Source organism: Girardinichthys multiradiatus, chromosome 20 (assembly GCF_021462225.1).
Source record: "Girardinichthys multiradiatus isolate DD_20200921_A chromosome 20, DD_fGirMul_XY1, whole genome shotgun sequence".
Classification (NCBI taxonomy): Eukaryota; Metazoa; Chordata; class Actinopteri; order Cyprinodontiformes; family Goodeidae; genus Girardinichthys; species Girardinichthys multiradiatus.
Window position 1 is genome coordinate 15,086,971 of NC_061812.1, and position 26,150 is coordinate 15,113,120.

General features: G+C 39.9%; 1 protein-coding gene across 1 annotated transcript in view; it reads left to right on the forward strand.

Moving 5' to 3' along the window:
* Positions 1–594: 594 nt before the first annotated feature.
* snta1 (syntrophin, alpha 1) overlaps positions 595–26,150 on the forward strand; it is a 41,357-nt gene continuing 15,801 nt past the window's right edge. Inside the window, exons 1-2 of the mRNA XM_047346310.1 lie at positions 595–936; positions 10,236–10,421. Of these exons, the coding sequence (XP_047202266.1) occupies positions 654–936; positions 10,236–10,421 (469 nt within the window). The 5' untranslated portion in view covers positions 595–653. The remainder of the gene's footprint in view (positions 937–10,235; positions 10,422–26,150) is intronic.

The following is a 26,150-nucleotide window of genomic DNA, read 5'->3' on the forward strand; positions in this document are numbered from 1 at the left end:
CAAACATATCTTAAGCCACATGCTATAATTTTCAATACATTTGAACTTCACTGGGTTTTCCTTACACTGTAATCCCCATATTTGAGCCTGATATGAGCTCTTTCTACTAAAGACAGCACTGGCCATGGAATAAATTCTGATTTCATAGACATTTCTAACAAAAACCAAATCTGTAATCAGTGTAGAAGAATTTAGTTAGGTTTCACTAGTCTAAAAACTGTGTTTTTTATGCTTATCTCTAGCTTGTGGCGCCCTCTAGGATGTCCCGCCCCGGGTAGTGAGCCAAAAACCACCATTTTTATATGAATCCAAGGACTGCGCGCTAATGGTACACATTTCATAAAAAATGAAGTAAAGTGGATGAAATAAAGAAACGACCGAATGAACGAAAACTAAGGGTGACGCAAACACACTTAATAAATGGACCAAACAAGCTCTAAGAACTTTGTCAACTATGTTTCTAAATGCAACACCTTAAGATCGTCTTCCTTCTTACTACTTGATAAACCTCTTTGGAGGAGGAGGTGGTGAAATCAGTCTGAGTGTGTTTCGTTATGGTTGTGTGTGTGTCTGCATGCCCCCTACCCCAGCCCTCCACCCCCTCTTTACAGGACTGCCAGCCCGTCTAGAGTTATTCCAGGAATGCGTTGAACATGGCTGCCGCGATGAAGGCGCAGAAAACAGGACTGCTGGAACTTCGACTAACCGTGGATCGTTGGATCCGAGTGCTGGCCACGCTTACCGCGGACACTCTCACAGCAAACCCCGGTGAGGGCGCCGAGGAGCTCGCGAAGCCCAGCCTGAGTCCCGCAGGTGCTGTCAACGGAGACCCCCCGAACCTCAGCTCGTCTCCGGTCCCGGAAACCATCACCAACGTGAAGCGCACCGTACGAGTAACCAAACAAGACGTGGGAGGACTTGGAATTAGTATTAAAGGTAGGGTAATACAAGCGGGGATTTACTGTCAGTCAACAAGTTTGACTAGGAGTTCAAGAGCTTTAAGTAAAAAACACAGCAGTCAGTCTTCAAACTCTCATCAACTCTTAAAAAACATGCAAGTTAAACTTTTAGGATTTTTCAAACACAACCTACTTGTTTGTGTTGCAAACTCTTCTACATTTTAAAGTATTTCTGTGCGCAGAAAAATATGACAGCTGTGATTTTTGTTAAGCCGCGACTCACCTAGACGGAGGAACCATTTCAGTGTCCCAAAGTCACTGGGAGTAGGTCCTGTAACGTTTCAGACTCTAACCTTTATAATCAGAAGATATATTTTTACCCTCATTTCCCTTTAATTTAGCCTTTGAAGATAAACCAACGCAGAATTATGCAGGAGAGATATGCTGATCACCTCAGGTACGAAGAATTAAAGAAATAAACACACCTCTCAGAATCTTGCTTTTGTTGGAAGCATGTTCATGTTCCCAGAACGACTTGATTTAACTCTTTTTTGTGCCTAAAAAACTAGTTATTTTCAATAGGTGTGGAAGACACTGCTCTGTTTTTTTTCTCTGCAATTTGTAAAAAGCAGGTTTATAAATGATCATCCAACACTGAGTGGAGCCCAGTGTTGGATGCTAAATTTGATTTTGCGGTCCTTTCAGCTACCATCACTCACTACAACTTCACTATCTTCTTAATCTATATGTGTATTACTCATTTACTATAAAAAGTATTATATTTTACTATAGGAAAAAACAATGTAATACATTAATTAAAACTGGGCATGAGTTGACTGAATCTCACAAGTCATTCCACTTGATCTGTTTACTAATTGTTGGAATATGTTTTTTTTATATGTTTAAGAAAATTAAAATACAATGTTTGTAGTTTTTAAGAGAACGTTTTGTGAGGCTTCTGAATGTCAAAGGTTTGTACTTGCCAAATGCTCCTTTATATGAGTGTGCTGAGGAGTTACGCTTTGGTAAACTTGCCTCTAGTGATAATTGTAGTGCTCTTGGGGTCCTCTGCTGGTGTGGAGGACCTAAACAGCTGCTGAGCTTACTTGTGCCTTGGGTCAGCTTTGGGTAACATATTTCATAAAGAAAAATGCCAATCATATTTAATCAAAGTTGCCAGTGAAATGTTAGGTAGCTGTGTACACCGTGTATTTATAGTGGTTTTTACATATTTTAACATTGTCTTTTAGACCAGGGGTTCCCAAACATCTCAGCCTGTAACCCTAAAAATAACAGTACCAGTGACTGGTGACCCCTTATTGGTGACCTGGTGAGCCCCTAAAAATAAATATAATTAAGTCACCCACTCAATTTATTAAATAAATATAGAGTTTTATAATTACCGCGGCGGCCGCACTGATCTGTCTATTGTGGTGAAGAGAGAGCTGAGCCGAAAACCATAGCTCTCGAGTTACTGGTCGGTCTACGTTCCTACCCTTACCTATGGGCATAAACTTTGGGTCATGACTGAAAGAACGAGATCCCGGATACAAGCGGCCGAAGTGAGCCTCCTCCGCAGGGTGGCCCGGCACTCCCTTAGAGGTAGGTTGAGAAGCTCGGCCATCCGGGAAGAACACGGAGTAGCTGAGAAGACAACTGTTCACACACTGGCAGCCCAACCTGCTTCTCTGTTTTAGTTATTGATGTTAATCTGTTCTGGAAAATTTATGCATATGACGCATTTACATAATTCTAGTTACATAAAAAAAATAATACATTTGCCATAACTTTTGGTGAGTTACAGAGGTTCAGGAGAGCTGCAGGATGCAGGCACCTGGGCTGAATGTTCGAGACTGTAACACACAAATCATAGCTGGCAAAAGATCCAAAACCACATTGTCAGTTGAATAAGATGGAGCACAATTCTATTCAAATTCACTAAATATTTTTTTACATTTTCAATACTAATAGTGACATCAACAAACTTTTTTAATATAATTCTAAAAGCAATGGTCACATTTGTTTTGTATTAAATATGTCAGCAATAATAGGTACAATTCTGTCATATATGCAAACTCAGGTTCATTAATTGAATTCATTCATCATATTACAATACAGTAAAATTTAGTCAGTCAGTCAGTCAGAGTCAGTCAGTCAGTCAGTCATTTTCTACCGCTTATTCCATAGTGGGTCGCGGGGGAGCTGGTGCCTATCTCCAGCAGTCTATGGACGGGAGGCGGGGTACACCCTGGACAAGTCGCCAGTCCATCAAAGGGCAACACACAAACAACCATGCACACACTCATTCATACAGCTAAGGGCAATTTAGAGAGACCAATTAACCTAACAGGCATGTCTTTGGACTGTGGGAGGAAGCTGGAGTACCCAGTGAGAACCCACGCATGCACGGGGAGAACATGCAAACTCCATGCAGAAAGACCTCCGGCCGGGAATCGAACCCAGGACCTTCTTGCTGCAAGGCAACAGTGCGCAGTTGGTAAAATTTAGTAAATCATTTAATGCCAGTTGATAGAAAGATATCCTTCTAAACAAGCCCTGCCAATTGTATTGAGTTGTTGACTTTCTCAAACTGAGTAAGCACGTGACAACAGTGGAGAGCAGCCCTTCCCTTTTAACAGGAAGAAACCTCCAGCAACTTAAGATTGAGAGGTCAGAAGCAGATACAGAGAAAGCAACAGAGAAGCACTAGTCTTGAAGTATTTTTCATGGGAAAGAGAAGGAGAGTAGTCCGAGTTATTGGCAATAGTAGCTCTGTTAAGAGTTTCTTCTTTAAGAAAACACAGTTACACAGATAACCATTCCATCCTAGTGCTATCTATGGGATGAAGAAGAGAATACATTTAGTTATTGGAAGCAGTAGCTCCTTTAAGAGCTTTGTTCAGAAAGGGACAAAGTTAAGCACAGAAGTGCATCTTCTGTTGCAAGAAAAAATGAGAGAACAGAAAGTTAATGGCTGCAATAGCTCAGATGATGGCCCTTTCCAGGAAAAGGATGCTGGACATATGATGTTTTTTCAACCTAACAAACCAGCTCCCAAATTGCCTGACTTCTAAAAATACAACTTTGTTTTGCCGGTAATGTTTTGAGGGTTATTTTACTTGTTCAACTGTAAAACAATGGAACAAAGATGATAGATTTACACCCTTAAAAACAATATTTTTCATACTGTCATACTGTTTAATGGATGGTCCTTGTTACAGGTTTATTGCAACTTTGTGAGCAATTACAGTTGAATATGTTTAATATCTTTCTGACCCAAATTAAGGTTGTGATTTGTTAGCCCTAGGACACCTTAGTAGGGATGTGTGCAGCATTCTAACATGTTCAATAATAAAAAAAATTCTTTTATCTTGACTGTACACAGTATGTGTTTGAACTTGCCTTGGAGTGAGCTACAGCCTTCTCCTCCTGGCAGACTTTATGCTTACATGTAATCACTTGACCTGTTAGCTGATAGCTGATGGGTTCCACTTGATTGATTGTTGTAAACTTGCACTGCTGTCATGCTGCAAAGATGGCTCATCACTGAAAATGCTCATTTAACCCCCACCCCACCCCCCACTATTGTCAGCAACGACAGATCAAAGCTGGGCCCTAATGTCATAAATGTAAGGTCCATCTTTTTAGAAATGGGTGGTTATGAAAATAAGACAGCATGTTATTACAATGAAGTCAGAGCTGGCAGCCTGTTGGTTTGACATTGTGATGCTGGCATCTCTAACACAGAGAAGAAAAAACAAGGTGCAGCAAAAAGGCGCAAAGAGCATGCTGCAGTTGAAATGGGACATAGAATAAGCCCAAGAAGTTAAATGAGAAAGGAGGAAAGGAAAGCAAATGTCGGAAAAGGTGTCAAACTGTACCAGGGGAATGCAAATGAAAGAGGGCAGAAGTTGTTGTGGACTAGCTGACCACGCATTGTGAACAGCTGAGTGGAGCAGTCCACAGCAGTCAGTTGTCATTGGCCTAAGATGAAAGCTATGTGGCTGGGAGTGGAGTACTCCACTGGTGTTAATTTTAGGGAGCCCACCCCAGCTTGCAGAAGAGCATGGAGGCAACCTTTACTCACATGTCTAAATTTAAGAGGGGAGGCTCGGTAGCTAGACTTCTGGTCTCTGGATCAGACCACTTTTCTGAGGGAGAGAAAGAATGCTTGTGCTGACCTTTTCATTTGTTTTGGAAGCTTCTCATGTGCAGGATTTGGGATTTCCCCCAAGCAGAAGTAACAGAATGTGAAAATTGAGCAAGTTTTGAAAACATCATACAAAAAACTATCCTAGACATTGATTTAGTGACCTTGTTATAAAGAAAACTGAAAAGTCTCCTTTTGAGATGAATAAATAAGTTCTTATCCTTAAAACTATGTGTGGAGCAGATTATTTTGAAGATTTTGTTTTAAACCTGTTGTTTGATGTTTACTTTATTTTTCAATAACAGTGTCAGAAACTTGCCTGATACGGTGTGAAGTGCTGACCATGCAACATTTTTGACAGGAGTTCTCCCCCAACAATTGCACAGTTAGCACAAAATTACCTAATTAGGCCCATGTCAGTACTGTGCATGTCAGTACAATTCAATTACCTGTCATAAGTAGCTCCAGTAGCTCCACCTTATCTCCACTGCTGCCACCCACCTGTCAGCTGAGTGACAGGCCCCCAGCCGGAAGGCGCTGAAGTATTTGATATGAAAAGTTGTCGAAAGGAAGTAACAAGAATGCAAAGGGGATACATGTGGTGTAGGATTTGGAGTCACACTGGTGCTTTTTTTCTACTCAAATATGTCAAAGCTGTTTATTCAGCAGTCATGTCAGTAAATTATATTTCAGGCTGGAGTAAAACATAAAGTATGAGACACGAGGGAAAAAAAATGGCTAAGCTGGGTCGTGTAGGCTCAAAAGAACCAGAATTAAGGTTCTGAGAAACGTAAGGAATGAAGTTAAATTGAGAATCTTAAACAGGTCGATCATGTCCGAAAACTGCTGCTGAATTAAAACAAATCTGCAAAGAAAACTGGCCAAAAATTCCTCCACAGCAAAAAGACTTCATGCCAGTTATCACAAGTTTAGGAAGGAGGTATTTGCTGTTGTTAGGTTTTGGAGGCAATTACCTTTTCACTTCGATCAGGGTTGGTTTATTTCCCTTGATAACTATTTCCCTTGATAACTTATTCAGGTTATCTATGTCTGATTATATAATGTATATGACCATCTGAATCTTATGACAAAAAAGCAATTACAAAGGAAATCAGTAAGAGAGCTTTACAACATCGTAACTCATGCCAACGTTTCATTCATCTACTTTAGCTACAGTCTCAATGTACCCTCCATCTGTTTTGATGCTGATTTTAAATGATTTTGACATAAATGACACTGCCTTGTCACTCTGACACCCTTGACACTGTTATCTTCTTGCAAGCTTTTGTTTTCCTACTTGTCCAGACAAAGGAGAAATGCAGCTGACAAAGTGGGAAGTGTTATGATGAGCACTCTAGTGACATAAGATGCACTAAACTCATGTTGGCTTTAATAGACAGGAAGCTACTCTCACTGAGTCTGGGTCAGTGTGCCCCTTAGTCAATTTGTTCCCACAATTGCACTGATACATTGCCATTTTATTCCATGTTATGTCCATTTTACACCTGGAAAACAAACCAAAAGTGTGTCAGCTTATTTTTCTTATATACATTTATTGATTATGTATAGAGATACATCATAAAAATTTTCAAATTTCATCTATCATTTAAATGAAATGTATTTTTGTTTTATACTACACCCTTTTTTATTTGATTTTGGTTTTGCTCCCCCGTGGACCAGTTGACTCTAAAATACAAAGAATTGCCAAACTATATCTGAGTGAGTGGTTGTACTTCATAAAGACTAATGGTAGTGTTAAAGCCCTAAATTCAAGGATATATTTGCAACTTGTACAGTGGTGGTAGTGCTCAAGCTCAAACCTTTACATGTAATGATAGATTTTTGGGCTCTGTAATTCAGAAAATATGTGGTGCAAAAAGGGCTAAGGGTGAGGTGAAGGCAAGTGAAGCTTCTTATGACAGGAATGTGTTCAAATTGTAATCCTTAAAACGGCTGAGAGAGCTTTGATTGATCAGAAATGCGGGTGCCAGGCAATTTAAATTCAAATTATAAGTCTCACATGTAATGTTTCCAACGTCATGATAAAATAACCTTTTAGTTGTGCTTATGATTTGCAAATTCTAGCCAGGCTTTTCAGTTCCTGTGCTTTGAATGTTGTGAATTTTAGCCGGTTTTGTTGCTGTGATTTTAGTTCTCGAGTGGCTATTCATGGCATTGTTACTGACATGTGTGCTTTATGATGCAGTGACTTTCAAGCCAAGAAATCTTTTTAAGCAGAATAAGAAAGTGTGTTTTAACTTTAGTTGGCTTAGGGCTGTGTAACTCTCATCTCTCATTTGGCTTTAACCCAAAATGTTCCCACACTACAGCTGTGAAGTGCTGCTTTTGAACGTGGGCCATCTGGTCCAACAGCATTGTTCCATACTTTTTCTGTTGGGGTGAAGCAGTCTAAGGGAAAAACTGTTCGGGGGGAATGTGAATGCATGTTTGCACGTCTACTTTGTTTGCTCCAGTTTCATACCACAGTTCAAAGACCTACATTAAATATGTGCCTCCAGGCCTAATCTAGCTGTAGGTATGTGTGTTAGCCTTTGTCAGCTCTGATAATATCTTGAACTGTCTATCTAGTCCTGGTGTCCAAAGGTTTTTGTGTGCGCCTCCCTCTGTTTTTTGACACTTCGGGCTTTAAACCAGTAAAAACAAAGCACAAGAAGTGTACCATAGCCCATTTTGTTGATGTTCTTGTTATTATTAGAAATAACAAATATTTTATTTGAAAATTGATTTTCTCTTGTGATTTTGATTGTTAGTCATTGTGGTTTTGAGTTTGTGCAAAGGAGCTGTGCCCTCCCCAACAGTAAACCGCCCACTCATCTTCATCAGCTTCAGCTTTATTCCTTTGAGTATTGTGGCTTAACAAAACAATACAATAGGACTGGGAACTAGGATGAAAACAAGAAAAATTGAGTAAGCCTAGAGAAATTTGGCTGAAGGCCATTTAAGAAGATTAGTGCTTTGAGTATTAACCACCCCTAAACCCCAAACCCTCTCCCCCACAGGTTTTCTCCGTTTAAGCTCCTTTAGACACCTACAAGTATAAGATAATCAAATAAATGTTAATATTAGACAAAGATATATGAGTAATTATTAAAAGCAGTTTTGAAATTATATGTTTATTTATTACTTGTTACTGGTTGTTATCCGCAACAGTTGCAGTTAAGGAGATAACGGGCAATGAGGCTTTGAAATCATGGTAGAGGAATACTGGCCACTCTTCTTCACAGAATCGTTTTTATTCAGTGACATTGAAGGGTTTTGAGCTTAAACAATCTGTTTAAGGTCAGTTTTAAGTCATGACTTTGACTAGGCCACTCCAAAACCTTCATTTTGTTTTCTTTGAGCCATTCAGAGAGAGGCGTTGCTGGTGTGCTTTGGATCATTGTCTTGCCGCACAATCCAAGTGTACTTGAGCTTAAGGTCACCTATGGCTGGACATTCTCATTCAGTATTTTCTTTTACAGATTAGATCTTATGATTTCATAATTTACAGCAAACTGTCCAGGTCCTGAAGGAGCAAAGGAGCTTCAGACCATCACACAACCCCCACCTATCTGTTGTTACTGTATGTTGGTCTTTTTCAGAATTGCTCTGTTTGTTTTATCCTAGATCTAACTGGACACACAACTCCAAACAGTGTTCATTTTTCTCTTTTATGTTCACAGAATATTTTACCAAATTTCTTGGGCATCATCAAGATTTATATGTGAGACAAGCCTTTTTGGTCTTTTGTGTCAGCAGTAGTTTTTGCCTTAGAACTCTCCCACGAATGTCTCTTTCTTGTTGTTGCATCATGAACACTGACCTAAGCTGAAGCAAGTGAGCCCATCAGTGCTTCAGATGTTTTTTGTGATCTCCTGGATGAGTTATTAATGCAGTCTTGGATAAATTGTAAGCTGGCCCCTTCCAAGAAGGTTCACCGCTGTTCCTCGTGTTTTCCATTGGTAGACAATGGGTTTCTCTATATTTTACTGGAGTCCCAAAGCCTTAGAAATGGCTTTGTAAACTTTTTCTAGACTGATATATTTCAATGATTTTGTTTCTCATCTGTTCTTTAATTTCTTTAGCTAGACGTATGGCGTTCTGTTGTTTTTTAGATCTTCTGGCCTACTTCATGATGTCAGACAAGTTATTTTGTAATTATTTCTTAATTCTACAGGTCTGGCAATGGATAGCTGGTGAGGCGGAACTAAAGAAATGTTTTTAATCAAAGTTATTTTAGGATTTAACAAATTGGCCATTACATTGTCGCTAATGGCCTGGGTGGTTTTGATAGCTTTTTCCCTTAATAAATAAAATCATCATTTGAAAACTGCATTTTCTATGTACTCAGGTTAATTATGTCAGCTCTTAAAATTTGTTTGATGATCTGAAACATTTAGTTGTGACAAAAAAGCTAAAAACGTCTGTGTTAAAGTAAAATATAAATAAACGAGGAACAATTTAAGGCTTTTGCACAGCAGTCTGTAGAGTAAATTGAAAGGAATAACCCTGAAGATACAACCTGTTCAAGATGTATTAAAAAAAAATTTAATGGAATCTAATCCCCTTTTTAGATTGTTTTTTACTAGCTAGAAGGCTTGACTGCCATCTGGCATTAATAGTGATATTTCTTGTGAAGAGTAGTAGCCGACAGCAACGAGTAGATTCACTGACGTACTACCTGACCTTCACTTAACGATAATGAGAGAAAAAGAGGGAGAGGGTGTGATAGGAAGCTGCTGAAAGTAGTACAGGAGGAATAATTGCTGCTAAATGTCTGTTCTCGTGTGCTTTTAACCACAGTTCACGTACATACCCTTAATTTAGAGGCTTAAATATGAGGAATGCAGCAGTCAAAGTAATAACAGTTTTAGGATGGGGCTTAATTTAGAATTTCTGCTTCTAACTAGGCAGTCATGACCCTTGTTATGCGACTCAGTAATTCAGTCCTCTGATTTTTTTGTCACATTTTGTCCTTGGAAAACTTTTATTTGCCAAGGACATTTCAATGTTTTCAAATCTACATTTTATATAGATTGTGTAATTAGGAAAGGGCTTGATATAAAAATTATTTCCAAGTTTTTAATGGTTGCACTCTGCCAAAATGAATGTGCAGCTATTTGAAATGTTCCTCAATTATTTGCTAAAATAAGTAAAAACTCTTTCTCTTCTCTTTTGTTACACAGGTGGAAAGGAAAACAAGATGCCCATCCTCATTTCAAAAATTTTTAAAGGCCTTGCTGCTGACCAAACTGAGGCACTATATGTCGGGGATGCCATACTGTCTGTCAATGGTTTTGACTTACGAGAGGCCACACATGACGAGGCTGTGCAGGCTTTAAAAAAAACTGGCAAAGAAGTCATCCTTGAAGGTAAGATATGATTCATTCACAGAAAGAGAAAAAACAGAATTAATCCGTTGACTCCGATTCATCTGGCTTTTCTGCCTCGGCTTGTATTTTAAAACATACTGAGAAATGACAGGAGAACTAACTCCAAAACATTTAGAAACATATGTCATAAATAATGTATTATTGTTTTCTGATTAGTTTCTTGCCACCTGAAAATTGAGTTTTTTTCCAAAACAGTCTTTTTTTGTAAATTCTGAGATAATTATTTAGATGGAAACATTTTTTTTTTCCATCTGAATAAAAAAGTTTTTATTGAAAAAGTTGTGTCTAACTGACTTATTCTGTTTTGGCAATGGAACAACTTAGTAGTAGTTGCTTAATGACTTCCACCTTGCCATCTTCTTACCCAAAAAATAGTTGATGCTGCGCTGAACAATGAGGGACACGCAATATTATTACAGTCCAAGTAGTTCTTTGCTAAATGCATCTTGCATATAGTGCGATTAGGATAAATGTGCACTTTATTGCACAATCCTACTCTGTAGTTCTGTTAAACCAGTTTAATTCACTGTCTGAATCACAGTTTTCAATGTGACAGCTTTTTTAGAAGGTTAATGTTTTTTGATGGCCAGCATCAGTATGCAGACAAGACACAGCAAGAGCTCCTCTCAGCAGAAATCATTGCAAATCCTCCTGCGTTACATGTCCACAGTCAAGCAGAAAAGTGTTGATATCAGACGTCTCAGTTGACCCAGCTCTCTGATCCGTAGTGTCAGGAATCATTTCACGGGTTTCCCTTCCCCCAGAGAATCAGGAAATAAGCTTGGAGGCTAACTGAGGCAGTATGTTGATGGGAGTGTTTGAACCCTGATCCATTTTTTTCTTCTTTTTTGATGTTTTGATGTGTCTGTCTGACCTGGAGATGACCGGATTACCTGATGTCTATCTTTAAAGTAAGATTTTGGTGGATATTTTGATGTAGTATAAGAAATGCAGAAATTATTTGCCTAACATAGGCTTATGACCTTTCCAAGTGCAACTTTAAAGATGTGGGTACTATTTTATCTCTACTAGACAATTACAAAAATATGTGTAAATACAGAGGGAAAAACGTTCAGATTTAGTGTTCCGCTTTGTCCTTTGGCATTTTATCAAGATTTTCAGAATCTAACTCAATCTTGGCACTGCTGCAGTGTTAAATGTCAGATCTTTTTTATGTGACCAGCAACAAACAACCACCACTGCTGTGCTCAAGGTGGTTGTCAGTGTTCTGTTAAATTCATAACACAGACAGTCTTGACTGAGATGAAGGTGAAACTGCTTCCTTCACATTAAAATATCTGGAAAGTGTGAACAGTAGCACTTGAACTGTGCTTTTAGAATGATTAATTAGCCTCCCTGGTTTTTCCCCTATGGCAGAAGATGAAAAATGCAACACATATTGATTCCACTTTTGCATCAATGCATGCAGTGAAATAAAGGTAGTCCTTCTCATGACATTTGCATTGTGATCATTTTATAATAGACATTTGTTTCATCCAGTCACTGTATAACATTAACAAGGTAAGGATTGTCAGTTGGCATCAGATTAAAACATTGCCCAAAGATATTTTGTGAGGATTCACCTTTCCCAGCTGCACACACACACACACACACACACACACACCTGGAAGTAGTTTAACCATTGTAAACTACTGAGTTGTACTAAATCATGTGATTTCAATGTGCCACATGGTTGCTTAGCAGCCAGAAGAGCAGGGAAAGGGCAGCAATGACCAGCCCCCAGGTGTAATCTGAATGTTTGTGAACTTTTTCACCATTTGCATTTGTTGCTTCAAAAAGGAAACAGCTAATATACCTTTTGACCTTAATGTCACAACTTCTATCAAAATGGGGATGGAATAATCAATGTGTGTGTAAGAGAGGGGACATGGGAGGGTCAGATAAATATAACAGACCAAATGAAACCATAAAAGCACAGCTGCCTTCATTTCCTCCCAGCGACATTTACTGCCCCACTCAATGTGTGTGTGCGTGTGTGGGGATGTGTGTATGTGTGTGTGTGTGTGTGTGTGTGTGTGTGTGTGTGTGGGTGTGTGTGTGTGTGTGTGTGTGTGTGTGTGTGTGTGTGTGTGTGTGACTGTGAGAACACATGTTCTGAGTCTGTGTGCTTTTGCTTGTGGTGTAACTCTTTGTCTACATTAAACTGTTTCTCTAGTTGCAGGAAAATAGGAAAAAACATGGGGAGAACAACTGCAAATAACACATTTTCCTTGTATTTAACCTATTAAGAAGTTAATCTATTCAGTTTGCCAGGCAAGACAGATCCTGTTTCACTTGTGCACACATACACAAATGCATAGTAACAGAGTAATAAAACTGTGCATGCGTCCATGTATGTGTATGAAAGACATAGAAGGGGGCTCTGTAATACCTTAGTTGTAAAGCTGTTTCCTTGGGAACCAAGCTCTGACAAAAAATATACATGGACATATACATTTACACACATACATGGACACACATTTACACACATTGTTATAGGAAGTACAATATACAATTGAAAACAGGACTGGATAATGAAGTAAGTGTAAATATGACTGTCTAGGTTAAGCATATGTATGCATTTCTTAATGTATACATGCCTGGTTGATTTCCCAGTCTAAGTGCTGGGACACAATATATATATATATATATATTTTTTTTTTTTTTTACTGTGTCCTGTCTGGCAGAATAGCGCTCAGAATTGTTGTCTGATTGCCAAGAAATTGCCCAACAGATTTACTTTCATAAGCGGAGCATCACAGCTAATGCTTTAAAGCTCTGTTTGATATTTATAAAAGAAACTTTATTATAAACTTCTTTGGGAATATTTCAATTGTTACTGAAATGAAAAGGAAAAAAAGAAGCTCAAAATAGAAAGAGATGGGGCAAAAGGGAAAAAGGGGAGAAAAGGAGGAAAGAGTGGAGGAGAGAAAGAAGGATGAAGAGAATACAAGATTACACCCTGCTTGCTTATACACCTGCAGCTGTTTTTTTTTTTTTTTAACAAAATAGTACACGGTAATTATGAATGTAAAATGTACTTAGTGAGAGGTGTAGCCCAATATAGAACATCTGTGTATCTGTCAACACCTGAAGCTTATCACCTGTGACTATGAGTGTGGACGCGCTTTTGTATACAAGGTTTGTCCACAAAAATATGCAATAGCGAGAGTGAGGACCCACAGACCTGCCCCATGGTCCCTGGACGGACAGTGAGGAGATCTGAGCAACAGACATCCAAAGGCCCCCCAAAGCACAGGAACCCCAGGAGAACCACCGCCAGGACTACCGCAACCCCCCCAGAGAAGAGCAGTGGAGAGTCCCAGGGGAACCACCCAGCAGTGACAGTGCAGAAGCCTCAGGGAGCCGCAGCGACGAGCCCACAGGCCCTGCCGGCAGCCGTCCACGCCCGAGCAGATCCAGCCATGGACCCAGAGGCCCAAGACCCCAGGACACACCACCCCCCAAGCAGAGGCCCGACAGAGCCCAGGGGGCCAGCACACACCAAAGCACCCGGCACCGGACACCGAGAACCACAAGTACACCAGCGGGCAGCTTAGGCCCCCCATAATATGGGGGGCCGAAGCTGATCCAGGAGAGGGAGCAGTCCAAGACCCAACCTGTCACAAAAAAAACAAAACAGGCACACACAGTCACAATCAACCACTTCCACCCTCATGCATACACATAAAATCACTCGCAACAACAAACAACAATTGACGTCATACATTTACTCACACTCCCCATGCATACTCTATACTCCCAGGTCCAGGTGCCGGAACCCCCTAGGGGCAACCAGCCCCAGGACCCAGGAGGTGGTCCCCTTCCCTCCTGGAGCAGAGACAGGCAGACAGCGCCAGCACCGCCCAGACCCGGGTGACCCCGGCCTAGCTCCCGCCCCCCCGCCCCGAACCCAGTCCCCAACAACCCCTATCCACCTCCAGAGAGGGGGCTATGTACAAAAGAGGGGCCCACGTGGCTCAAACCAGCCCGCCAACCGGAGCCGCCCCAGGACGGAGCAGTCCCGACGCCCCAATGAGCTCCGCTCATGACCCCATGACCCCATGAGTGTCCCACCCCCAGTGAACACCAACAAGAACCTCCCCACAGGGCCACCCCCAACACGGACACCGATATCGAACACATCCCCCCGAACCCAAACGCCACGAATCCCCTCCCCCACAGGGGCCCACCCCCACAGGTGAACTCCATGGCCGAGAAGCCGATGAAGCCACACCCACACAGCGCAAGCTCCACACACAGCCCTGCTCTAAGAACCCCCGCCGCACCCTGCTCCCCCACCACACAGCGCGCCGCAACGGCAAGGCAAGGGCCCCGCGCAACGCCACCCCCGCCCACTGTCGCAACAGGACCGACCCCACCGATCACCGCACCCACAACAGGACCCCGAACCCCGCACCATGACAGGACAAACTTATCCTCCAAGAGGTCCCCGGCCAGCGGCAGGCACCCAGGGCCAGTGTCCCCCACCATGCCCCCCTCAGCCACAAAAAACACTACATCACTGCCACCGCAACGACCGCCCGGGGAGAAACACTATCCAGCTCAGCTCCACCATCGCCGATCCAAACGCCGGTGACCCCGCGCTCTAGAAGTGGACACAATCCCTCCACCCCACAGGCTGCAGCCCCTCCACGCCACCCCCCAGCCCACCACCCCGATCCCCCCCCGGACACAACAACCAGCAGAGCAGCACACCTCCAAGTCCGCCAAACCCCCCCAGATAGCACCAGCCGGGTACCTGGGCTATGCAGGCCAACCGCTCCAGGCCAAGCACAACCCGCCAGCCACCCCGGTGCAGTCACAAGACATGCTCCGCCGACCCAACCGCCAACCGCACCACGGCCCTCTAAGCAGTCCAGCCAGCCAGCCCCTCCACCAAAGCGGGGATTATTTTTTAACACACATGAAGAATTTAGCATTCCGTTGGTCAAAGTAATAGACAAGATGGCATGTGCTTATTAAAATGATTTGATCTACTGCAGCAAATGTAAAAGTTCTGCTGAGTATATATTAAAGTGTGTCACAGATTGGGTAGGGGTCGGCCTCACTAGTCACAGCGTATTTTAATAACTAATATCTTTAATCGTTAAATTGCTGTATGTTGGACTTATTGTGTATATGACTACTATAGCAAGCTTGCATTAGCTTACCCTCACACGTCCTCTAGCTCATACCCGTTAGCTTCATATGGCATCATGGCTCCCCTCTCTCTCCTGTACTTATCCAGATTGCTTCGGCTTGCCTCCCGCATCCTTCTCTGTTTCTCATCTTTCACTATAAGTCTGACAACAGACCAAAGACTGAGCAGCAGTCAAGGCTGTTGTTGTGTTTGTGACAAATCACATCATCTTATCTTTTTCATACTGTGGGGCCGACCACATTAAGAAGGTACTCAACTGTAATGGAAAACAAACTAAACCATGTAGAGCTGAGACGAACTGTGCCGACCTGAGTCAAGTAGAGTAGGTACTAATGGAAAAGGGGCACTAGACAACAGTAACTGAAATGGAAAGGAACAGATTTCGCATCATTTGCAAGTCTAGACAAGAAAAAAATTAAAGCTTTTATTAAAAATCAAATACTAGCTTAGGTGGGATTACTATGTTGGAAATCTTTGATTGAAAGACAGAACCATGTTCGCATATGGTGCAGATATTATCCTAATGTCAATATTCGTTATTGAACAATTTACTTGAACTTTTGGAGGGATATAATTTGCAGTGTCTCTGTTCAAGTATGAGTTTGCATAAGAGAGACTGACTGGCAAACTGTGAGCAAAGAGCAAGTACCCGTGCCAAGACTTTTGTGAACTTTTCTATCGTGTTCAGTAAATTCCTTGTGCTCAGGCTCAGGGTTTGTACACACACAGGGATTAGCTTGGTTTAGTTATGGGAGCTCTTTATCTGCAGTTTCCATCTTGTTTAAACATATTTTTGTGAGGCAGTGATTTGTTATATACGTTTTGAAAAATGCTGACGTAAAATAATGCAGCTTTCAAGACTGAATCCAGCTGTGCCTAATGTTTCTTTTTACAAATTAATTGAGAGTAGAATACCCAACAGTAAGGTTACCTCAGATAGAGATGCATATCTCAATTAATCCAAAATGTTTAGCTTTCAGCAACTGAAAGCAGAAACCAGTGACAGACTTGCAACATATGAGCATTGCTATTATGTCATTTAAAATGGATTTAGTAGATAGTAGATAGCAGCAAAAAGCCTTAATACTATAGATAGTATTTATATCTATTGTAATCAGTAAGTCAAAAATATACTTAAAGATTTTCTGAAGACCTACTCTTTTATGGCTTAGGTTTCAAAAACACTGATCTAAAACACATTGCGTGAGTTATGAATGTTTTTACTTAAATCTGTTACTGAGTGAGTTTTATTATTTGGAAACAAAATTCCTTAAAGACTTTTTTGGAAATGCAAAAACAAATATGCGTGATTCTTTTTTTTTAGATGCACATCTGTAAACGTTTTTTTCAGTCATCTGTGTGGTCGCCAACAGGTTAAAATCTGTGCTTCTTTTTTCATTTGTTTTAGCCACACAAATTTAACTGTAGCAGTTGTTCCAGTAACTAAAAGATAGCTTTTTTTTGGTGACAGCCTCTATGCAGTCATGTGTGGCCATGTTGTTTGGATTGTCCTCTCTGGAAGATAAATGTGGAAACTGTGAATCATAAAATTGCATCTTTTACCATGAAATCTCTGTGGACATGAATTATGCACATTTGTATTTAATATTTTGTTATATTGACTGCCATGTATGCAGATGTACTGATCTGAATTTTCTGACATATATACAATCTTTTAAAGGTTTGACCTGGCAATACCAATTTTGTGTAGTTACGATTGTGGAAGTACTGTGTGAAACAGCAGTCAAATATACAGGGGTTGGACAATGAAACTGAAACACCTGTCATTTTAGTGTGGGAGGTTTCATGGCTAAATTGGACCAGCCTGGTAGCCAGTCTTCATTGATTGCACATTGCACCAGTAAGAACAGAGTGTGAAGGTTCAATTAGCAGGGTAAGAGCACAGTTTTGCTCAAAATATTGAAATGCACACAACATTATGGGTGACATACCAGAGTTCAAAAGAGGACAAATTGTTGGTGCATGTCTTGCTGGCGCATCTGTGACCAAGAGAGCAAGTCTTTGTGATGTATCAAGAGCCACGGTATCCAGGGTAATGTCAGCATACCACCAAGAAGGACGAACCACATCCAACAGGATTAACTGTGGACGCAAGAGGAAGCTGTCTGAAAGGGATGTTCGGGTGCTAACCCGGATTGTATCCAAAAAACATAAAACCACGGGGTCAAAATACACGGCCGGGCTGCTATAGCCAAACCTTTGGTCACTCATGCCAATGCCAAACGTCGGTTTCAATGGTGCAAAGAGCGCAAATCTTGGGCTGTGGACAATGTGAAACATGTATTGTTCTCTGATGAGTCCACCTTTACTGTTTTCCCCACATCTGAGAGAGTCAAGGTGTGGAGAAGCCCCAAAGAAGCGTACCACCCAGACTGTTGCATGCCCAGAGTGAAGCATGGGGGTGGATCAGTGATGGTTTGGGCTGCCATATCATGGCATTCCCTTGGCCCAATACCTGTGCTAGATGGGCGCTTCACTGCCAAGGACTACCGAACCATTCTTGAGGACCATGTGCATCCAATGGTTCAAACATTGTATCCTGAAGGCGGTGCCGTGTATCAGGATGACAATGCACCAGTATACACAGCAAGACTGGTGAAAGATTGGTTTGATGAACATGAAGTTGAACATCTCCCATGGCCTGCACAGTCACCAGATCTAAATATTATTGATGTGTACTATCATATCCTGGCTTGGCGCATTTCAGCATGACCCATCCAATGTTTGTTAAAGGCGGCAACTTATGTGAGTTAATTGAAAAATGTTCGGTTGTACCCCTGATGTGCGCTCCCCTTGTGAGATTAGATATGAATGGTTCCATATTTGTTAGTTAGCAATGCTTCGTCAGCATTCAATGGGAGCAAACCTGAAACCTAATTTGTGTGCATACGTCTTTGCCTTACATACAGTTTCATGCCTTCATCTAATTCCTTACCTGCCTCTGTTACTAAAACATCTTTTTCTCTTACAGTAAAAGGGAATTTTGTGTTATGTACTACGTATGATAATTGAACAACGGCAGAGTGATGTTGATTTATTATGTTTTATTAAATAAAAAAAAGGTCTTCTCCATCAAGATAGGTATTGTTTTATCCTGGCAGTGTAAAAGAGAAACCTTGAGGAGGAGCTCAGAGCATTTATTGAGCACACTACATAGAAGTTGAAGACTGGCCTCAAAAGGCAGCAGCATAATCATTATGTTATAACTACTTTAAAAATATAAATTACGACCCAAATCTAAATAATAAACCTTTGTTTCCAGTAAAAGATAAACAGTGAAATATTCCCGACATCTTCAGAGTGCTGGCAAAGAGTTTCAATTACATTTGGCATTGAGGGCTAAAACCCATATTTGTTATCTACAAATCAAGCTCTTCAAGGACATGTGTGAAGATGACCGCTGAAAAGAAGATACATACTATATAGTATTTTTAAGTAAGGTCAGCAGAGACATTCATTCCCACCCTATCTTCAAAGCATGGATTCAAATATGGTTTGGTGAGTGATTTATGAAATATAAAGCATTTGGGGAGCCAAGTTAAAAGCTCGGCACAGAGACACAGCATACTGCTGGCCAAGTCTATGATATTCATTCTTTGTCAAAAGTTCTTTTTGTATAACTTCTGGTTTTCTTACTGCGGCAGCATATGCCTCTGTCCTGTTATCTGTTCACACATATCTGTAAAAAAAAATAAGACTGTCCTCATGTGTGCAAGCACATTCAGTTGCATATTCATTTGCACTCCTACATTCTACCACATGCTGCGGTTCAGATCCAGATGATTTCTGTTGTTTGATTTGCTGGAGAGGTAGTTGGCACATCGCAAGTGAGATTTTCTTAATTTACAGTTTCTGATTGAAAATTCTCAGGTAGTTCTCTCAGTTTATTTTTTAGATTTGCAGTTTGTGTTTCTGTAAATTAGCTAATCTGTTGATCTGGTGGGTGGAGGCAGAAACAGCATCGCCCTGATGTTTGAAATAATATTCCCAGATGCCCTGTATCTTCTTTATCTGGTTTAGGAATGTAAACCTTATTTTAAGCGTTTTCTTCAACAGAATGTGTTTAGACAGTGAAATATGAGTGCTTTAAGCAATATGTGTAGCCTTTATTTTCAAATCTGACTGCACTGTTTGATAGTTAGGATTAATTGGAATGTATGTACCCAAATTTAAATCTGTATGATTTGACTGAATTAACTTTGTAAAGTGCCTTGAGATGACACGTGTTGTGAATTCAGGACAAAGAAACTTGAACAATAAATATAAAAAACAACATGCTAGGAAAAATGGCCTAAACTTCAAATGATCAAAACTGAATTATCCAACACATACCACAATTAATACAAAGGCTCCCATAATATAGTTTATATCAAGAAATGTTTAGCTATGAGTACTATAGTGGGACAGTACCATGTAGTACAGTACAGTTGCAAAGGTATTTACACCCCTTGACCTTTTTCACATTTTATAAAAGGATGATGATGTATAGTTTTAAAAATTCAATTACATTCCTAAAAGTATGGCGTGCATTTGCATTCGGCCTTATTGTATCAGTATTTTGTAGATCCACATTTGGCTGCAGTCATAGCAGAGAGTCTTCAGGGGCATATCTCCACCTGTTTTTCACATTAAGTGGCATTTTTATCCTTTCTTCTTTGCAAAATAGCTCAAGGTCCGATTAAATGGAGAGCATCTGTGAAGATCAATCTTTAAGTTTTGGAATTCAACTTGGTTTAGATCTGATTCCTAACTTGACCAAGGATATCTAAACCAGTCTTTTGAAGCTGCTTACAGGTTATATTTCAGGATTCCTGTAATTAGCTCCACCCACTGACGGTTCAACTCTGAGCAGCTAAACCTGCTTCTGCTGAAGAATTTCATCCCACAACATGATGGTGCCACCACCATATGGCACTGTGAGGGTGTTGTTCTCAGAATGATCTTCAGTGTCAGTTTTGTTACAGGAAATCTTTTGCATACAGGACGAAAAGTTACATTTTTGTCTAAAGTGAACAGAGCTTTCCCTACATTTGTTGTTTTAAACTGCAAACAAGAGCTCTAATGGCTTTCTTCAATGATGTTCTTTCATGCCACTGTTTTGGTAAATGATCACGTGTTGGTAAGTTCACAGTTGTGCCATATTGTTTACATTTTCAGATGACAGGAATGGTGTTTGGTGGGATGTTAAAAGCTTGGCATAATGTTGTCTAACCTAACTGCCTGAAACTTCTCCACAACTTAAATCTACACCTGTCTGCTGTATTTCTTAGTCTTCATGATGCTGTTTGTTCACTAATGTTCTCTAAGAAAAAACATCTGATCCCTTCAGAGAACAGCTGTATAATTCTCCTTAGAAGGAAATTGGTTGCACTGGATCTTTAGGGGAACCAGCATGAATGGGGCATAAGACAAATGTATGTACAAATTTTGAGTTATGAATAGTTTGCAAGGAGCTTGATTGTTAAGCTTGGGTCTTTCAAAGCCATGTAGGAATAGTTGACAAATAAACATAGTAAAACTGAGTAAATTGTATGTTTGTAAAATAATTATATATTTTGTGGATAAGCTAGTAGAATGGCAATGTTTGAACCCAGCCAGTGCTGAAAGCAAGACCTTCTGTTATGACTGTTTTTTCTGTGGAAAAGCAGAGCCATAGCCATGTACTTTATAAGATAATTAAACTTTCTGGTTCCTCCTTTTGTGACAGTATAATTATTACTTTTAAAACTATTTTACTCCATACACTGTCTGAATCCCTGTTTCTATAGCTTCTGAGAACCTCCAACAATTGGATATTTTTCCCAGTGTTCTCTTTGCTCCTTCCTCTACTCTCTAACTGATGTACATAACAAGACAGAGATTAAAGATTTTCTTGTCATTTAAGATGCATTATCTTTTTTATGAGGGTGTTTGTGGACCAGTGCAATAAACCAGCTGGTTTGAATTAAATAAACATAATGCACATTTTATTGTAGATGTCATAATGATATTGAGACAACTGAAGTTTTAATTTTTTTATGAGATATATTTTTATGAATTCATCAATATGTAATGTGGTAATACAAAGTCCATCAAAACTCACTCAAACACTCAAAAATTAAACGTACAATCATCTATTTTATAAGACATTATACGTACTTGTTTTATGTAAAGTTTATGATAATTATTTTAGGACTTTAATTTGCGACTCTTGCCTGGATACAATATGGTGTGTGGTTTTAAAATATAATCTGGCAATTTTTTTTAACTATTCCTTCTTATTGTGTGCCATTTACCTCCCAGGAAACTAATTCAATCTCTTAGACAACTTATTTAAAAAAATAAAATTAAGTTGTGTTGGTTGTGTTAAGCTTGGTTGCATCATGCCAAGAGAAAGTGTTGTGCTTCAAGCCAGCTGGCACTGTTTATTCCTAATATAGGAATACTTAAGGATATTGACAGAAGAAACTGGTCTTTGTATGTATTTTATTTAAAATGTAGTTTGATGTAATGAGAGCAATCTCTGAACGTCAATCATCTGTTATAATCTGTATTCTTCAATAGCTTTAGAGTCACTGTAGGAATGCCTGCTGTTAAATGTCCAACCTTATACGCACAAAGCTTGGTTTCAGAATTTTGTTAGAACTGAAAACTCATTGTGCCATGTAGCCATTAACCCTTTAAATAGCTTTAATAAATCACAACTTTTCCTCAGGCCATTCCCCAGTGTCTGGCTGTAAGTTATCTTAATAAGGCCCCGTCTGAACCCCTCTGTCCCAATCCTGGGCCTCTGATAAACTGGTGGCTGACTGTTAGTGCCACTCTGGCTCACATTCAACTCAACTGTCTCAGTATTTTGCAGCACCATGTTTGCATGCTGGAGATAGAAGGCAGCATCCTTTTGCTGTAGGTTTTGCAGACTTTACTTCTTAAACTCATTGCTGCTAAACTGTTCTAATTTTGTTCTATACAAATAACATTTGAAGTGGAAATTAGGTCCTTAAGTTGCAAACAATATCACTGAATCTCACTGAACGCTCACAAATGAACAAAAGTAAAAATTTAAGTTTCTTTTACCTTTAGGCAGCAAATAGAAAGAGAAAGTTGGAACGTAATGTGAAACTGTCTGAAGCTGAATCTTTTTTTCACTCTGTTCATGTCCTCTGCCAGATCATGTCCAAGTTTCCTTCACTTTCACTTTGCTGAATTAAGGATAATTAACTCTCCCGACACACTATGCAAAGGAATCAAATCTGTGCTTTGGCACTATATGAATTAGTTTTAAAGTCTAATTCAGTGGTCTGTGCCCTCTTTCTGTTTCCACTTCTCTCAGACCATATACCCCCCTTCTAAGATTGGCATTCATCTACGATTCTAATTAGATGGGCTGCAGGAATGATGTTCTTATCTAAATCATACAGAAAAGAGGAAATCTTCACTGGATAATTGGCAGAAAGACACCTAAAGAGAAAGACATATTCATAAGAGAAACACAGAGGACACCTAAAGCTGGCATATGCCAAAATGCTGATACAAAGGTTAATAATTACCAAAAAAAATTTTTTTTACATTTGCTTCCTATTTGTACCTATTTATTCATGCCTCAGAACATCACTTCTCAAATAAACAGAAAGCATGATGATTGTTGAGGTACAATAATTCCACCATACATCATAATACGCCTCAACACCCCAGTGCGGATGTCGTGAGAAAGAACAGATGAAGAGCAGGAAATTAAGATTAACACAGGTTTAATTTGGTAAATCCTTACAGTGTTATGATCAGACATACCATTATGATCAGTAACCTTATTGTATGTTACCCCGCCCCGCCCCACCCCAGCCCCTGACACTGATGGTGTTCTGTGGTACCTGGTACCAAGATGTCAGCAGCTGATCCAGCAAGTTGGGAGGCAGGACCTTCTTGAATTTAGCCTTTTTGTGCAGCACATCCTATAGATGCTTGATTGGATTGAGATCTGGGAAATTTGGAGGCCAAGTCAACATCTCAGACTGGTTGTTGTGCTCCTCAAACCATCCCTGAACCAGTTTTGTCTTTGCATTGTCCTGCTGAAAGAGGCCACAGACATGAGGTAATGCCGTTTACATGAAAGAGTGTACATATTCTGCAACAATGCTTAGGTATGTGGTACATGTCAAAGGAACCTTCTAATTATGGATGACAGGACCCAAGGTTTCTCAGCGGAACATTGCACAAAGCATCACAATGCCCCCACAGTGTTGACTTTTTCCATTCTCGTTCTATGTGTGCCCTAGGTAAGCGAGACACTTGTGACAGGCCACCAACATGATTTGCCCCGTATTCCAGTTCTGATGCTCAAATGGCCATTTTTGATTCTTTGCACGGAGACCTGCATTGGCACTGTGACTGGTTTGCTGCTATTCAGACCCATAGGCAAAAAACTGTGATGCACTTTCTATTGTACCTTTCTATTAGAACTAGCATCACCTTCTTCAGTACTTTGAGCCACAGTAGCTTGTCTGTTGGATTAAACCACAAGGGCCAGTCTTCACTTCCTATGTGCATCAGCCTTAGCCATGCAGACTGATGCCTGTTCACCACTGTTCTTCCCTTGAACCAGTTTTTATCACAATTGGCTTGCAAGCTTTGAAATTATGTCAGTGGCATGCATGGAATTACCACTTTAGAGTAAATATTCGGTAATCCTGGTTAAAGGATTAATTTGAAACTAGATTTATGTTTCAGCACAGTGCAGTCAAATAGCAATAATAGATTTATTTATTGTATTGTTAGTAATGGGTGATCTTCAACCTAAGTTGTGTTACTTAAAATTATCCTAGCCCAACATAGGCTAATGGGTTTTCGTAGTTCATCCTTATTCCTTAACATTCTGGTTTTAATGCCTATGTATGGAGATTTGAATCCTAAAGTAGCTACAACACAATTATGTTAAAGCTGAAGGTGTCTGAATAATAATCCATTGCATCAGATTTTCTCAGCTAAGCAACCATTGATATTTACACCGATACATATTTTTTCTAAATCTGCCTTCCAATCTGTCCAATCCACAGCTAAACATGATCAAAACTTATTTTCATAATTGCTATACTTACAGAGTTCACATACAGATGCTTCTGTTTTGCTCCTGACCTCAGTGCACAAATTGAAAATGGCAAATGTTCTTTTGTTTTGTGCAGCGATTTATGTTCATTGTTTTGGCCCCAGACATCTTCCCTTAGAGATGTGACACTGGGGCATTCTGCTCCTGACATACTTTACAGAGCAGACATGTTTCTGAGGTCGCTGGCTGGACTTTGAAATTCCATCAACTCCCACAGTAACCAGTGGTGAGAGCATGAATGGCTACTGTTCATCTTTATTGCACTGACAGTTGTCAAGAAGCCAATGCCTCTTTTTGACCCTGAAAAGAAGAAATGTGTTGAAAACAAATATTCCAACAGCAGGCTGTTGCATTTTTGATTGAATAGCAGAGGTTTTGAAGACTGCAGAATTGATAGAACCAACGAAGAACAGTGATCATTTGGAGAATTTTGCAGAGCGCTTGTAAAACCACTGAATTAGCATTAGTTTTGCGAAGTTTGGCATGAAGATATCGGCAGTTTGGGTCTATTTGGGCCTAGGTGGTGCAGATTGGGGACGTTGTGAAAGAGATTTTTCCAATTGTATATGATATATTATTAATCAGTCTGGAATTTGATTGTTATTAGTATGTTTAGGTCGGATTAGAAAAAAAATATATATATTTTGGTGGTGCAACAAAAGCCAAACTTTTAAAATGTAGGCTCACATTTTATCATTTATCCATCCCACTGACCCAATTGTCTATACTTGTCTGTATTGCTATGTCTGTACTGCTTCGTCCTTGCTGGGTCATGAGGTGAGCTGATGCATATCTCCAGCAGTCAATGGGAGAGAGGCTTGTGTGAATGAAATCATACTAGAGGAAAACAGGTAAAAAAAAAAAAAAAACAGAAACATAAAGTTTTCTTAAAAACTTTTTTATTTTATTTTACAAAATATCTATCTCAGATTGTCACAGTCTTTGCAATATGAATATAATAAATACCACTTAATGTTCTCCAAGAACCATTAAATCGTGCAGTTAGGTAAATTGTTGCAAAACTTACTTTGCTAAAAAGATCTAGATAGTTTTTATGAGGTTCGGTGTAATAGTGGAGAACCGAGCATGAAAAGCTTACTGGCAGACCTTACATAAGAGGGAAAGAAACTCCTTGACTCTCACACAGTACAAAAGTAGTTTCGCTGGCTGGCAGATAAGCTAAGTAATATCGGTTCAATCTCAGCTAATTTTAGCTCTGTATTGAATGTGTCGCCACTGGTATTCACAGCAACATTTCTGGCTGAGTTTAACTGTGCATTCTGTGTGCCTGCTTTGCCCATCTTTTCCTGTTTTAATTGTTTTGGTGAATTACATTACCTTTTTCTTGGAATTATAACCGTTCTCTCCTTCTCTTTATGTGTATAAGGTGTTTTCTCTGATTGCTAATGACCAAAGTTAATGCATGTTGTGTAGAATCTCT